This window comes from Nicotiana sylvestris, chromosome 9 (assembly GCF_000393655.2).
Source record: "Nicotiana sylvestris chromosome 9, ASM39365v2, whole genome shotgun sequence".
Taxonomy (NCBI): domain Eukaryota; kingdom Viridiplantae; phylum Streptophyta; class Magnoliopsida; order Solanales; family Solanaceae; genus Nicotiana; species Nicotiana sylvestris.
In genome coordinates, this window is record NC_091065.1 from 171,663,275 (window position 1) to 171,678,172 (window position 14,898).

The 14,898-nt window shown below is 35.4% G+C and overlaps 1 protein-coding gene across 1 annotated transcript; it reads left to right on the forward strand.

Moving 5' to 3' along the window:
- The first annotated feature begins 4,870 nt into the window (after nucleotides 1-4,870).
- Nucleotides 4,871-11,968, forward strand: LOC104240424 (probable LRR receptor-like serine/threonine-protein kinase At4g36180). Its single transcript, XM_009795265.2, has 2 exons — nucleotides 4,871-8,396; nucleotides 11,643-11,968. The coding sequence occupies exon 1, from the start codon at nucleotides 4,972-4,974 to the stop codon at nucleotides 8,356-8,358; it is 3,387 nt and encodes a 1,128-aa protein (XP_009793567.2). The 5' UTR covers nucleotides 4,871-4,971; the 3' UTR covers nucleotides 8,359-8,396; nucleotides 11,643-11,968.
- The last annotated feature ends 2,930 nt before the right edge of the window (nucleotides 11,969-14,898 follow it).

Here is a 14,898-nt window from a genome sequence, read left to right on the forward strand (position 1 = left end):
TATGATTGGAATGTTCCTGTCAGCGACATAGAAAGGTGAAAAGTAAAGATGGATTTGGAATCTTCTGAACAAAAATTGAACAACGTGTGCTTGAATAATAAAATCAGTGAACAAGACAATTTAGTATATTTTCTTTTGTCAACCTTTATAATGTGTTCTTATCAAAAAGTGAAGATCCTTTTTTGTTCTATATCACTTATTATTTATAAGGGATATTCCCAAGAGACCCTTAAAAAGTACAATATAAGGAATATCCAAGGGAATATTCCTGGTTCTCCTTTTTCTAGGCACGTCCTTCCGTTATAATTGCAATTCCTGTTATGCGTCCTCGCCAATGACCCTTACGAGGGCGACCCCTTCGTTATCGTGCCGTGGTCGACCCCGTCCTTGGCACGACTTATTTGCAGTTACGGAGTTGCCAAATTTTGACCAATACAATTTTAAAGGAGAAGATACTTTTTGAGCAAATTAAATTTTTTATTATGAGAAAACGTTAGTCTGCAGTCTAAAATTTTATTATTTACTGCAAACGTTAGATAACAGTTTAATGTTTTGTCTGTAAAATTAAGAAAACTAACGCTTATATAAGCAACTATTAGATCCATGTCTAACATTGTCCAAAAGGTATAATATCCTAGAGCTATCACACATACAATCATACTCAACTCAATGAAATTGTTTGATCTTCGAGGAGATCTTCTATAATTTTGCATGTGAGGGGTTATTTCTTAGTTTCGTTCAGTCATTAATAACTTAATTATTTTTAGATAATAGTAGATAGAAACAACGCTTGTGAGGAGTCCTATTAAAACCAAGAAATATAGGCCTGTCTATTATTCACACCAGAATAAATAGAGTTTTTCCGAAAGAACCCGCTAGCGGAGGAATAAGTGACATAAGGCTAGAGAGAGAGCAAAAAAAGGATTACACATCCTAGAGCTATATTTGCATAACTTTTTGAAATAGGAATAAAATATAAACGGCGATCTAAAATAGACATTTGCATAAATTAGCCTTCAAGTTTAGATAGGTTCAAACAGATAGAATAGAAAAAGAGGTCATGTCAAATTAATCCAAGGTTTAATTAGGTCAAAGTGAGTTGAATCAAGATTCATCGAGTAACATGTCCTGGCTCACTTAAAGTAAGGTTTGAATCAAAATGGATATGAGTAAGATGCGTCAAATAATATGATCATAACTCAACTCATCAAAGTTGATCAACTAAAAATGAGTTGAATAATGAGTCATAATCCAATTCGTTCAGACTTGGATTATACTTTTGTGAATCATAAAACTTCCAATTACCTCATAAAGATTTTGTGGGTGTTTGGATATAAGAATTGTGAAATTTTAGAAGTATCTCAAGTGAAAATGATATTTAATAAAATTGTGTTTGGATATGAATACAATTTGAAGTTGTTTTTGAATTTTGTGAGTGTTTGAAGTGAAAAATTTTGATAATTTTTTTTTAGAGTTTTTCAAATTTTCAAAAAATTTCGAAATTCAACTTCAAATGAAATTTGAAAATTTCATGGCCAAACACTGATTCAGAAAAAATGAAAAATTTTCGAAAAAGTAATTTGTTTTACGGCCAAAACGGGCGCTTAGTGTCATTTCCGAGAACAAAGCTTTATATTTATGCAGTTTGAAACCTAATATTCCTATACAAAGCATGAATTTTGAAACAATGTCTTTGAATGATTCCCTCCAAAAATGAAACTGGAAAAAATTTCATGTATCTTGGTAGTTGGTACCCATCATATTTAACCTGCCTATTGACAAAGAGGATAAGATAGTAAGATAGTGAATGCCATTAAGTAATGGCTGCGAATAGTTTTTTGTGGTCCTACTTAGCACCCTACCTTACAAGTGGACTTTACAACAAAAGTCAAGAGTACATGACTTTTGGTGTATAAATATCATGTTAGATTTTGACACTATTGAAATGGTCACGCTGTTCGGTTGGTTAACTATATGAATTTTTATTTTGCTGGTAGTGATTCGATTCTTCACCCTATAATAATTCGATCTTTCATTTCCCATTCCCTTTTTCTTATGTATAATCGAAAATTAAAGGGAAAAAAACCTATTGAGAGATCAAAAGAGAATCCGTGACAAGTGATTTTTGTCCATTCCCCCCCCCCCCCCTTTTGTGGACCTCTTTTTGACCACCCACATCTCAAAAGTAGTAAATCAATCAACAGCAACACTTGGTCAGCAAATTTGGTGGAAACTGTTGAAAAAGGTTAAATATAAAAAAAACAAGAGAGCAGTGAAAAGTTAAAAATGAGTATACCAACAGTATCAAAATGTAGGATAGGTTTACGATAGATTTAACACGTCTTAGAAATGCAAATTGCTGGTAATAAAAGTAGCAAGTAAAACACATGACCCACCAATTATGGGGGAAGGGCACCGTTAACCACTAATAACATATATATTTACTTTTAAGTCATTGTTTAAAATATCTTTAGTCTTTAGTCACTGCTTTAATAAATTTTACCTGTCCGGACGAAAATACCCTTCTGCTCATAAAGTTCAGGACCAAGTATTCTTAACTTTTGAACTTACAACTCTAAGTTCAGGACTTCAGGACTATATGTTATTAACTTTTGAACTTGCAATTCCAAGTTCAGGACTTCAGGACTACATGTCCTTAACTTTTGAACTTGGAACTCGAAGTTCAGGACCATCTGTCCTTAATTTCTGTGCTTGTAACTCTAAGTTAAGGACTACTTGTCCTTAACTTTTGAACTTGTAAGTCTAAGTTCAGGACCAAGTGTTCTTAACTTTTGAACTTGTAACTGTAAGTTCAGGACCAAGTGTCCTTAACTTTTGAGCTTGTTAGTCTAAGTTCAGGACCAAGTGTCCTCAATTTTTGAGTTTGTTAGTCTAAGTTCAGGACCTATTGTCCTTAGCTTTTGAGCTTGTTAGTCTAAGTTCAAGACCAAGTGTCCTTAACTTTTAAACTTGTAATTTTAAGTTCAGGATCAAGTGTCCTTAACTTTTGAACTTGAAACTCGAAGTTCAGAACCAAGTTATAAAAAGAATAGAGACAAGGATTTGCAAGTTAGTTAGATTTTAAAAAAATTAAAATTAATTTTGTAAGCTAAGTACAATTGAAAATTTCCAAAAAGGAGAACAATAAATCTGAAGAAACAAAGTCAAATGATTCAATCGCAGCTTGAAATTGCAAATGGGCTAAACTAGATGGCCGACCGACCATTGGGCTATATTATCCCAAATTAGCTCTGGCAAAAGCATAAACGGTTCTGGGTGCCTACTTATGTCTTCGCAGTAGCCGTATCGCCTGCGGCACAGTTCGTTCTCCCTAACATGAAAGAAATAGAAGAAAGATAACACAGTTTTTTTATATTAATTTTAATAGATTAGTGGCTACTATTGCTAAGCATTGAAAATGCTGAATAAAAAATAAATATCACTTTAAAAAGTAGCTACCCCACACAATTTTTATCCAATTATTGTTATCGCGTTTATATTACTACTAACTAATTTATTTGCTTTCTCATTTAAAACTACAAAAAAATTGCTTTTGTGACAGCTATTACCTCCCGTCAACTTTAATTAATTGTTTTGTCTTTTTCTTTTTTAATCCATAATATTTGATTTTTTCAGCTATCAAGAAAGAATTAATATTTTTTTTCCAAAGTTGCCCTTGGAGTAAAGAAGTTAGGAGTATTTGTTATATTTTCAATGATCAAAATAAGGTTAATATGGTCAACTTCATTATTAATTAATGTTAAAAAGTAAATTTCTTAATATACGTGAAAACAACCAAAAAATCAATTAAAGTGGGCAAGAGGGTAGGTTATTTTTATATTCCTTTTTCTTTCTCCATCAACTCCTCTTTACTCACTTCACTTTTCGATATAATTTACACCTTTCAACCTAGTCGTAAACATTTGATTATTTGCAGGACTAACATGAGAAGTAGTCTGCCAACATCATATATTTTTAAGGTGTAGCAGCGGCAGATGCAGGAATTATGTTAAGAGGGTTAAAAAAAAAAAGTTAAAAAATTAAAAGATACTATAGCCAATGGAAATTAAACCATGGACCTTACAAAGGTTTGAACCATTTTAAACACTAAGTTATTCTTTTGGGTTGTATTAAAGAGATTCAAAGTATAATATATAGTGCAAACCGAAGTTTACCTTATATGTACAATATAGTTTTCCAGCGAAGGAGATACGGGTAAATCACCTTCCGCCCCCTTTAAATTCGTCTTTTGGTATAGTCTTTACTCAAACGTTTTATAAATACAAGATATTTTGTACACCTCATTGATAAAGAGTCGAGCTTCGTTTGCCACAGCCCACAAGAACGTAACCCTTTTAGCAAATGGTATAAAGCTATACACTAGGAATAAATACTTTTTACTTGGTTAATACTAGAGTGTAGCTAAATTCTAAGATTGGAATTGGAATCTGATAATTCTGTTCACAACAGCCAGGACCATTCTTCTTCTAAAGCAGAATTCGAAGCAAGAGTACATCATTTTCTATTAACATAGTGACGCGGTTCTTCTCTAAATCCTACAAATCCTAGGTAAATACAAGATTCTTCGTGAATTAGTTTATTCGATGCGGGTCCAACAATATTTTGGAAGAATTGAACATACCATAACCTAGATCCCTCTTCTTTTCCCTTGTATTCTTTCGATTGATTCTTTTTCACTTTTAAAGGGTAGGATAAAGATCAATCAGAAGTCAGAACCCAATAATTTCAAACACATAACACGTTAAAATTTGCCAACCCACATTAAAATATAGGTTAATAACATTAATTTCTTCCTTTGAAAACCGTTCCTTCATTTAAAACTCTTGAAATGTGAGAAATCTCCACATGTACTACTTCACACTTGAGCTCAGCACACTCACCCCCTCTCTCACTCACTTTGCAAAAATAGCCACCGTAGCCAAATCTCCACCATTTTCTTCCTCCTTAACAATGGCTACTACTCCATTTTCTCTACATTTCTTCTTTCTATTTCTCTTTTGCCCATTTTTCGTATCCTTTGCCCAAAAAAAACCAGAAATTCAAGCTCTTGAATCGTTCAAACTTAATATTCATGACCCAATTGGAGCACTTAACAACTGGGATTCTAAATCTCTTTCTGCTCCATGTGATTGGCGTGGAATTGTTTGTTTAAACGGCAGCGTTAGTGAACTTCGTTTGCCACGTTTACAGTTGAGTGGTCCACTCACTGCAGAAATTGCTAACCTGCGCATGTTGCGTAAGCTTAGCCTCCGTTCCAATTTCTTCAATGGTACTATCCCTGCTTCACTCTCTAAATGCACATTACTTGATACTGTTTATTTACAGTACAACTCGTTTTCCGGTGAGATTCCGCCGGAGATCTCGAAGCTGAAACAACTTTTTACTTTTAATGTCGCCGGAAATCAGTTGTACGGTGAAATCCCCGGCGAGTTGCCGGCCAGTCTCCGGTACTTTGATATCTCAGAAAATTCGCTCTCCGGTAGCATACCGGAGAAAATATCGGAACTGTCTCAGCTTACTCTGTTTAATATTTCTTACAATCAATTCTCAGGAGGAATTCCGGCGAGTTTTGGTTTGCTTCAACAGCTTCAGTATATTTTACTTGATTATAATAAATTAGAAGGAACATTGCCTTCTGCAATTGCTAACTGTTCATTTTTAGTGCATTTGAGTGCTGAAGGCAATAGTATTAGTGGTATTATACCTGCGGCAATTGCTGCTCTTCCGAAGATTAATGTGATTAATTTATCGCATAATAACCTTTCTGGATTTTTACCATATTCAATGTTCTGCAATGGTTCTGTAAATCCTCCGTCCCTTAGGATTATTCAATTGAATCACAATGCTTTTACGGAGATTTTGCAGCCACAGTTGTCAACTTGTGTTAGTTTTTTGCAAGTTTTGGATCTTCAACAGAATCAGATAGACGGAATTTTTCCAACTTTCTTGACAGACAATTCTACATTGAGGTCTCTGGACTTGTCAGGGAATTTGTTTTCAGGTAAAATCCCCGGTTCTATTGGGAATTTGTTGAGATTGGAGCAATTGAGAATGGCGAATAATTCGTTTGAGGGTGATATACCCATTGGAATCACGAAATGTAGTGGTTTGACGGTTCTTGATCTTGAAGGGAACCGATTGATAGGGGAAATTCCGGGCTTTTTAGGTGATCTTAGAAGCTTGAAGATTTTGTCACTTGGAAGAAATCAGTTTTCGGGTTTAATTCCTTCTAGTTTTGGCAATATCACTAGTCTTGAAAGTCTGAATTTGGAAGGGAATCGCCTTACGGGAAGCTTGCCTGAGGAGTTAATGCTTTTGAGCAATTTAAGTATACTAAATCTTAGTGGAAACAAGCTTTCTGGTAGTATTCCTGTTGGTATTGGGAACTTTCAGCAGTTATCAGTTCTGAATTTGAGTAGAAATGAATTCTCAGGGAGTATTCCGTCTACACTTGGAACTCTGTATAAGCTAGTAGCTCTTGATTTGAGTGGACAGAATTTATCGGGGGAATTGCCATCGGATCTTGCAGGTTTACCTAATTTACAAGTGATTTCTTTGCAAGAAAACAAGTTGTCTGGGGATGTTCCTGAAGGTTTTAGTAGCTTAATGGGTTTGCAGTACTTGAATCTATCTTCCAATTCATTTTCGGGCCATATACCGTCTACGTTTGGCTTCTTGACCTCGTTAGTTGTTCTTTCGTTGTCTAACAATAACATATCTGGTTCAGTTCCTCCCGACTTGGGTAATTCCTCTGCTTTAGACGCTTTAAATCTGCGGTCAAATGCATTGATTGGCCAAATTCCTTCTGATCTTGCACGTCTCTCCCACTTGAGTGTGCTGGATTTGGGTAGAAATAACCTGACGGGTGAAATTCCAGGAGTTATTTCAAATTGTTCATCCCTCACGTCGCTTGTGCTGGACATGAACCATCTTTCCGGGAACATACCAGCGTCACTGTCAAGCTTATCAAGCTTAAATACGCTTGACCTTTCTGGAAACAACCTGAATGGAGAAATCCCAGAAAATCTTACAATGCTCCTGGCCTTGGTGAACTTCAATGTGTCGAACAATAAATTGGAAGGCCAGATACCAACGACGCTCGGCTCTCGTTTTAATGACCCATTGGATTACACTGGCAACCAGGGTTTGTGCGGGGAGCCATTGGACAGAAAATGTGAGAGATCTAGTAATGGTAGGAATAGATTGATTATGTTTATTGCAGTGGCTGCAAGTGGAGGTCTTCTCCTTGCATCATGCTGCTGCTTTTACATATACGCCCTGTTGAGGTGGCGCAGGAAGCTCAAAGAAAAGGCAGCTGGAGAGAAGAAGCATAGCCCTGCAAGGGTTAGTTCAAGATCCAGTCGCAGTCGTGGCAGTGGCGTCAATGGTGGACCAAAACTTGTTATGTTCAATAACAAAATCACAGTCGCTGAAACAATCGAAGCAACAAGGGAATTTGATGAGGAAAACGTGCTAAGCAGAACACGCCACGGAGTGCTATTCAAGGCTTGTTACAATGATGGAATGCTGCTCTCGATTTGTAGACTACCAGATGGATCACTAGATGAGAACAAGTTCAGAAAAGAGGCCGAATCACTTGGCAGATTGAAGCACAGAAACCTAACTGTTCTCCGCGGGTACTATGCTGGTCCTCCAGACCTTAGACTACTTGCATATGATTACATGCCAAATGGAAACCTTGCGACACTACTTCAAGAAGCATCCCACCAAGATGGTCATGTCCTCAATTGGCCAATGCGACACCTCATTGCACTTGGCATTGCTCGCGCATTGGCTTTCCTCCACGCATCCTCTATTGTTCATGGAGATGTTAAACCACAAAATGTCCTATTCGATGCAGACTTTGAAGCCCATCTTTCAGATTTCGGCTTAGACAAGCTTACAGTAGCAACATCAGCCGAGCCTTCCACTTCAACATCAGTTGGGACTATAGGATACGTAGCACCAGAAACAGCATTAACAGGAGAAGCCACGAGACAGTCAGATGTTTATAGCTTTGGCATTGTATTACTGGAACTACTAACAGGAAAAAGGCCATTAATGTTCACTCAAGATGAGGACATTGTGAAATGGGTAAAGAGGCAATTGCAGAGAGGGCAAATATCAGAACTGTTAGAGCCAGGTTTGCTTGAGTTGGACCCAGAATCATCAGAATGGGAGGAGTTCTTGTTAGGAATAAAAGTAGGTTTGCTTTGCACAGCACCGGACCCCCTTGATCGACCCACCATGACCGACGTTGTGTTCATGCTTGAAGGTTGTCGTGTCGGCCCCAATATATCTTCTGCCGATCCCACTGATCAAATTTCACTCGCCTGAAGAACCTAGGCATGCAATGGTAACCCGTAAAATCCAAGGTTTCATTCTAATTCTTTACCTTTTTTATTGGCTCTGTTAATATTTGTGGAATTTGGATTACATTGTAACAGTAGCGAGCACCAGCTTTTCAATTTTTATTCTCAAATTTTGTAGCTGTAGCCATTTTATTGATTCTGTTTTCTATTACAAAGGTCCTTTTGAGCCAAAAAGATGAAGTGTATTCTCTTTACCTGTTTAAGCTTTTAGATGGGTGGTTGAACAATTCAAGAATTCCTTTAGATGGAGACCGGACTACAGTGTAATACTACTAAGTTCTTTTTTTTCTTCAAAGAAAGGAAATGTTGGGATACTGTTAGGGAGTCATTAATAGGACTGGTGTGCACTTAATTAGGATTAATTAGTAAAGGAGAGTAGGAAGTATTGAAGGGTACTTAAATGGGGACTGAAATGTTGCCATTATTCTAAACCTTAGTTAATGGCATGCATAGATAGACACCCTGTCAAAAGAAAGAAAAACACAATAAAAGTCGTATTTTCTAGAATGCATTAAGGTGTGTGTAATCACTAATTCCCCGGTCCACAATAAGTAATTTTTTGACTTTTTTCTTGTGGGCTAAAATAAGTGATTTTTCTAGATTTCAAGAATGAATTAATTATTTTTTTCCTACATTACCCTTGGAGTAAATAACGTTGGAGTATGTGTTAGGAGTGTTTATGTGAAAAGATATTAAAGGCTAATATAGTCAATTTTATTACTAATTAATGTTAAAAGGTAAATTTTTTATGTGTGAAAATAATAGAAAATTCAATTATTTTGAACTGGAGAGAGTATTCAGCAGCATTAATAAAGTACGATGCATTAAAGGAGTGTGTAATCACTAGTCAGCAGCATTAATGAAGTAGTACAATCACGGGATCCAGTGTAATGTTTGCGGGCGGGCTCAAGTGAACCCAATATTTTCGGTGTGAATCATAAATTTATGTGGAAAAATTTGTTATAATTACAATAAATACTAGGTCTAAACCCATTGATTTTAAGAATAAGATTGAACTTATAGGATTTAAATCTTGGATCCGCCTCTGAGTTTGTACGATTATAGTTTAGTTACTTCTTCTCAGTATTTGTTTTTCAACATACTTACTACCGTGGGCGGATCTACAATGTAACATGTGATTTTCCGTGAACTCAATAGTTCTTGCCAAAATCTTGTATATGTATTAAGAAAATCATTAAATATTTACGATATTGCCCTAGAAACCTGTAAATTTCAAATTTTGTATTTCCGTCTCTACAGACAATAGAGTACCAACAGAAACAAAAGTAATGACAAACAAGGCCCCTCTCATGCTTCAGGTAGGGGGCTGGGAATGGGAGGGGACGAGATTTGTGGGCGTTGGGGAGATGAGGGGGTCAAAGTTTGTGGCGATTTGGGGACACAGATAAAAAAGGAACTATATTGAAAGAGACAAAGGGTGAGAGAGACTTTACGGCATGATGATTTTGATGGTGACACTAAGATGAATTAATTCCAACATTGTATGGGTGTGTCATTATTTCATGTATTCAATATTGTTTTCTTTTTGTTTTATGATACATGTGCAGCATGGTCAGCACCATTTTTGTCATCCATTTAATAGAAATATTTTTTCATATTTGATGTTTCCACATGATGTTATATAAAAACCTGAGAAAATGATCATTCAATATCTGTTCATTTATGTAAAAAAAAATTGGCGTGTCACGTATCATTAGCAATGCCGGATCCAAAATTAAAATTTAATGGATTCAGTTTTTAAAATTTTTAGCATTGCACTTATTGAATTGTTAAAATTATAGGTTCAAATCTAAATATTTGTTGAAATTTTAGCAAGTGATTTACATATAAATTCATACTCCCTCTTGAAAGTTATGAGTTTAATTGAACTCGTAGCGGAAATGTTACATACGCCCCTGATCATTAGTGTAGCCACTTCTCCTTCCGACCTTCCAGTACCGGGCAGGTGTGTGTTTTTAATAAACAGTTGCTACCCCTGGTATGTGCCGCTTTTCTAATCAAAAACCTTTTGTCGCCTGTTAGCTACACCAGACCAAGAAAAGGAAAACTAATCAACCAAGACTCAGTCACGACCTTCATAACCTCACGACCACTTTCTTTCCTTGTATAAATATCGAGGGCGAATAAATATCTTTGCAATCAAGATCTAACTACAAAATGATTTCTTACTTAATTTGGTAATATTGTCGACCATATCACGAGATTATGCTCGAAAAGGACAAGGCCATCAACATGAAATGATTCTCTTTATATAAAGAGCTGAAAAGTCTTTTCACATCAACAAGGCATGGAATACAATAGCTTGTTTTTAGTCGCATAGGGTTGAGATCTATGCTAATAATTTTTTTTTATATAGTGAAATCAGATGCCATGAGACCTTTAGACCTGTATATCTTTGTCTATATGTATTGTATTTATTTCTTTTCTTTTTTTCATGTTGTAAGTGCTACAAATCGCAATAATGTTACAGCATGTAATTATTGTTGTTCCAAGGAGACAGTCCCACTTGGATAAACAGTGGTTGAGAACGGTGATTTGACTATAAGTTGGATTAAAGTTTTGAGAGTAACTTGTGCAAATTAATACCGGGGTTCTTTTTTTTGTTACCGTTCGAAATCCATTGGTTGACTTTCAACTAAAGGGGTTAATCGGGCCAGGCCGGCTCACGAACAACCCAAATCGATCCGGTTCATCCCAATTTGGTAAAGGGTGGGACAGGTTGGCTAGGGTAGGGGGTTGTGCCGGACAGGGTCGGACCTTTTTTGGTTATTGGTGCACCGGAACCCGGCTAGCCCGCTAACCCCGTTCAAGGGTTTTAATCGTATTCCAATCCGGTCCAGCGCGGTTTAAATTGTAATTTTTTTTAAAAAAAAATTCTGACGGTTACCAATGGTCAAAATAAAAAATGACCATTGGGAAACAACCAGTTTTTGCACTTTTAGTCATTTCGGCCTTCCCCTTACTAAAATATCCCATCCGCCCCTAATAATTGACAAATTACATTCTTAGCCTCTTAATAACTATAAATAGCCCCCTTCTTCTTCATTTTTTTTCTCACAAATTGCCCTCTTCTTCTACTCTAATTCTCTCTCAATTCCTTCTTGATTATTGAATTGCTTATTGCTCTCAAGTTCTCAATTAATTAATATTTCAAGTTTTATCAATTATTTATGGTAGCCACTACAAAATTACTATTATCAAGTGAAATGTGGTTACTATTTTTGTTAGGTTCAAGTTGAATCATGGCCCGTGCTTTTAGAGTACGTTCACATGTTTGGGAACACTTTGAGGTGGTAGAAGAAAATGAAGAAGTTTGCAAAGTAGAGTGCAAGAACTGTGGTCGAGACTTTAATGTTCGTCGAAAGTGGGAGGGCACATCTGGTTTAAGAAGGCATATCAAGGGTTGTCTTGAGCGTCCTTAATGTAAGACTTTAATGTTCGTTGAATTTGTTAGACTTATTTAAGCTTAATTTGTTAGTTTATAAGACAAGTTAATTTGAAGTATTATTATGCAATGAAAATATGAAATAAAAGCCTTTGAATTTTGATCCTTACATATTGGTCTTATTAAATAATAATGAGAAAATCTCACTTTATACCCATCAATTCCAAACTATTTACCCTTTAATGCCCATACCCAAACTATTTACTACTCCTACCCATGCGCCCTAAACTATTTACCCGATTTTTGTTTAGACTCTTCCACAAGAACAGTGAAACAAAAAAGACCAAGAAATAGCAAAGAAAAAGGTAGCCATGGATGCGGAAGAAAGAACACAACAACCCCAGCTAGTTCTTGCACACAAACTCTTCCTTTTGACACACCTAGATGTCAATGACTTGGATAAAGTTTGCCTCCTTGAAGAAGACTTGGACAAACTCTTCCATTTCCCTTATATCCTTCTTCAAAAAGAAATTAGATCTGATTATCTGAGAAGTTGGCCTCTGGCTAGTTTCAATCCTGCTCCACTTTTTCTTGGTTGTTCTTTTCCTAGCTCTTGCTCTTGCCTTGGCCCTTGAATTTAAAATTTTTATTTTGAAGATTGCTTGTTTGATTCAAAGTAGGTGTTGTTAAATATTGCTTGTAGTACCTTCTGGAAGTTCAAACGGAAATTTGATAGCATTTGGAGCTGATTTGAGGTGATTAAGATCGAATTTTTCAGTTGAAAATCGAAGAACACAGCAACAGTATACCGCTACGGTATACAATATACTATAGGAGTATATAGCTATACTGCAACAATATACTATTATAGTATACAATATATTGTTATAGTATACTATAATAATATGCAATATATTCTAACAGTATGCTATAATAGAATACAATATACTATTATAGTATACTTATTACACGTAAATTCACTTGTCTTTTCTCTTTTAATTTGCTTTAAGCTTTTACCCAGTGTGAGGGGCAAATTAAAAATGTAGAAAAAAATATATATTATAGTATGATATATAATGTAACAGTATACTCTTACAATTAGATCCTTTTAGAATTTTTTGAAATTTTTATTGACAAATGATATTATTTCAGTTTAATAATTAAATTAATTTTTTTAACTCTTTGCGTATAATTGTATATGGTATAGCTATATACTATACTGGTATCATATGTTAGTTAATATTTTTTGGTTGTATTAGATACATTTAATTGGTACACAATTTGATTTTTCTTTAGTAATAGTATAAAAAAAAGAATAATAAAAATAGTGAAAACAGTAAATGAAATTAGATTATGAAGAGAAAAAGAATATATAAAAAAAAGGTTAAATGAAATTAGAAAAGGGAAAAAGAAAAAAATAAGAAGAAACCGAGAAAAAAGAAAAGAAAAAAAAAAGAAAAGAAGCATGGAAATAAAAAAGAATAGGAGAATAAAGAAAAAATTCTCCACAAAAACTACTATGGGTAGGAAATGTAATTAGTTTATGGGTAGAAAAATAAATGGGTAGAAAAGGGTAAATAGTTTTATTTTTGTGGGTAACTGTGTCAAAACCCCTTAAATAATTTTATTTAGCAATTTAATTTCAATATTCAAATTTTAAAATTCAAATTTCAAATTTAAAACTTTTATTTTTATGCCTTAAAATACTTATTTTATTATTTAAAAGTTTGCAAACACTTTAGTAACAATTACATTGAACAAGAAAATATAATACACTAAAAATTAACCTGGCTCGGTCCGGACCCGATAAGCCCGAAGTTGTACGGGCCCACCAAAACCCGAAATATCCCAACCCACTACCAGCCCGGAACCCCAGCCCACTAACCAACCCGCCCCACTAACTTGACGGGCTTTTTTTCCCATGTCCAGCCCGGTCCATCCTGTCCGGCTAACACTCTTACTTTCAACTTCGTGCCGCATAGACTCATTACAAACAGAGGCATACCTATGCTTTAAGAAGAGTGACCACTGGACCCAATTAACTTTGGCAAAATTTTTGAATATTTTATATATAAAAAATGCTCATATATTTTGCTTGGAATAAGGACACTGGTTGATCAGTTTGCTCATGTACCCCTATCACCTTCATATCTTGAGTTTGCCTCTGACTACAAAGGGTGTTCCCTATCGAAAGGTTCTCACTATTCCCGGTGCTTGAACTCCAAACCTCTGACTAGGGGTGGCGAGACTCCAACCGTTCCGCCCCAAACAACCCTAGGTGGTAATAAGGTACTGTTTAGTAGCTACTCAAGAGTTAAACAAGATGAGTCTAATACTAAAAGATGTTTCACCAACCAGAGGAAAGATTTCCATCATAAATTATCTCTCAAAAGAGGATGAAGAGATGGTCAAGATAGTCTCAATATTTTCCTTGCCTCCCAAATTTATCTATATATAAATATAAAATTGGGAATGAAAAAGATGATGTGGCAGTCCCTATAATCAACATTAGTATTTATCTATTTTTTCCCTTCTCCTGCAATTTCTTCTTCATTCTGCTATAGAACAAAAAAAAATTGATTCGGAAAAAGACTAATGGTTTTGCTTCTAAAGAGTCACATTGGGTAACGTAAAATGTTAATCTGATAGGTCACATTGGTAACGTAGAATGCTAACCGTATGCTTCTAAAAAGTCAAACTCAAATTAATTGTATTTAGTTTAGGCTTCCAAATACAATGGACATGTCTTTCACCTTCTTTCTTCTTACTCCAATATCTACCTATGGAAACTTCATCAGTTCTAAATACACCGCGGTACAGGCATGACTCCTTATTCTATCTTGCAATATCGCGATTCTTCATTTTATGAACTTATCAACAATTATATGATTGTTTGAATTAAAGTATTACTATTCTCCTTTGTATGTAGTTTTAGTTTTGTAGAAACGAGAGATGTGCCCACCGGAAGTAAAACCTAGCGGCAGATGCCGCCTCAAGTTTTCCATTCTCATAACTGTCTTGATGTCTGTAAATAGATGCGATCATGTACAAACCATCCCACTTGAGAATTCAACTGTTGAAGGAAAAGTAATAAAAACA